At 55.2% G+C, this 2,092-nt stretch overlaps 1 protein-coding gene across 1 annotated transcript in view; it reads left to right on the plus strand.

The window, feature by feature from the left end:
• The window catches only part of DENND1A (DENN/MADD domain containing 1A), a gene marked incomplete at its 5' end in the record, with an annotated part of 194,078 nt that extends 193,891 nt beyond the window's left edge, over window positions 1-187 (plus strand). Inside the window, one exon of the mRNA XM_010153875.1 lies at window positions 79-187. Within this exon, the coding sequence (XP_010152177.1) occupies window positions 79-95 (17 nt within the window). The remainder of the gene's footprint in view (window positions 1-78) is intronic.
• Between the last annotated feature and the right edge of the window lie 1,905 nt (window positions 188-2,092).

Consider the following 2,092-nt stretch of genomic DNA (forward strand, 5'->3'; position numbering starts at 1 on the left):
GGGCCAGGCCAGCTCAAAGGGGGATCCCAAACAGGCAGTAGCGCTCCTGTCTAACGAACCCCCTTTGATCCCCTCCAGGCCAGCTAAGGGCTTAGAGTCAGTGTTACTGTCCTCAAAAGCTGAGGAGACAAAAGATCCGTTTGAAGATTTGTTAAAAAAGACAAAGCAGGATGTGTCATCCGCACCAGGTAAGGTTGAACAGCTCAGAAGGCGATGGGAAACCTTTGAGTAACACTCCCAATGGCCTTTTGATCTCCCTTTGGAATTGACAGAGGGCTTTTTTTTTGGTTTTGTTTTGGTTTTTTTTTTTTGAGCCAGCGTAAACCCAGGCATTTCTTTATGGAAGGCTGAGCCAGGATAGCTGCAGGACCATCGCTGTGCCGCAGTTCGCACCCGAGTGCTTTTTGCCCAGACTTCAGTATCCCCCTGTTCTCCTGGTCCCTGCAACTGCTTCCTCACTCTCCGCCACTCAAACCCCCCCGAGACTCTTGCACCGACCGGTGAAGGTAGTTGGGGTTTGGTTTGGTTTCCCACGCGCAGAAGTTACTCCTTCCCCCTGTTTTCAGCCCCGAGCACCACGCGACACATGGCACTGGTGTTTCCGTGCAGCCTGTGCCAGGGGTGTCCGGTTTCTCTCACGTTACGCACACAGCTACAACGTTCTGCTGTCACGTGGAAGCGCAGCCACCGAACGGACCCGTGGACTGCCGTGAACTCACCCACGAGGCTCCAAGCTTGTGCTGTCGTGAGCCAGAGACACTCACTGGGTTGTAGTGTGGGATGAGGGCTTGTTGCTGGGAGGCAGCAGGGACCCCTCTGGTGCACGATTGCCCCAATTCCTTGTCATGAAACCACGGCACCGAGCGGCGGCTCAGGGTTTGGTCCTGCATCTCCGATGGGAAACTGGAAACACCAGCAATTGAGTTTGTTTTGTTTGTTTTTGTTAACTACATCAGAAATAGAGGTCATATGAGTATCCTAGTTCTATATGTGTATGTTAATATTATATATAAATACTATAGATGGCGCTATGTGGATGGGGTGTAACAGTATCTTACTGGATTAGTAAAAAAAGAAGGTGAAAAAAGGGGGTTTGAACATTCCCAGCCGGGAGGGAGGTGAAATGCCAGGGGCTGACAGATGGCCACGTGCAGGGGGGTACAGCCGTGGGGCTTGTTTGTAGAGGCAGCCGCCAGGCGCCGAGCCAAGCTGGGGCAGTGCCGGCGTGCTGGGGGCCGTACGTGGCGCTGCCTGTCGTGGCCGGACTTCAGAAAAGCCAGTTGCTGCCTTGGAGCGCCTGGGATCTCCTTCCGGCCTGCACGGCCCTCGGCTCCATCAGCGCGTCGGAGAAACCTCCGGCCTTATCCTGCTCCTGATGAGCCCGTTTGCTGGCACGACGCGAGGTGACCTGGCTCGGGAAACGGACTGTGAGGGCACCAACAACGCGATGGCAAGGTTTGAGGGTACGTTCACTCGGGCTTTCTCAGACACATGGCTGGGGCAAGAGTATTCCCAAGAAAGCTCGGTCTTGGCATCCCTTTCCAAACCTGGTGTCTTTGCAGCCACTGTTTTTCTTTCAAAGTGGTGCTTTTGGGTTTTGTTTTGTATTTGGGCACAATCTGATGTAACACGTGACTCTAGAGGAGGCAATGTGACGTCACCGTTAAGCCTTTGATAAAGGAAATCATTTTGGACACGGGGAGGTTCCTGTAAAGCTTTATCTATCCGATTTCGGGAGTTTCTTACCGCGCTGCGTGCAAATGGCTGTGGCGCCTGGGGTGCAGCAGTTCGGGGCAGACCGTCACCGCGGGTGACGGACGTTACGCTGCCAGGCTGCGACGTCGGGTTCGGATTTTCCTTTTGTGTTGAAGACAGGTGGTTTTGGTACTGCACAGTAAAGTACGTAAAGGCTACGAGCAGAGCTCCGTTTGGTTTGCGCTGTCCAGCGCGCGAGCGTCGCGTATCCCGTCAGCTGCGGCGTGGGTGGGCACCGCGGTTTCTGCGCGGTGTAGCAGTCGGGCCTCGTGCCCCCGGACGCGAGGTGTGGGGCGTGAGGCTGTGAGGTGCTCCGTGGCGCTGACGGCTCTGCGGC

This window comes from Eurypyga helias, unplaced genomic scaffold (assembly GCF_000690775.1).
Source record: "Eurypyga helias isolate BGI_N326 unplaced genomic scaffold, ASM69077v1 scaffold4336, whole genome shotgun sequence".
NCBI classification, from domain to species: Eukaryota; Metazoa; Chordata; class Aves; order Eurypygiformes; family Eurypygidae; genus Eurypyga; species Eurypyga helias.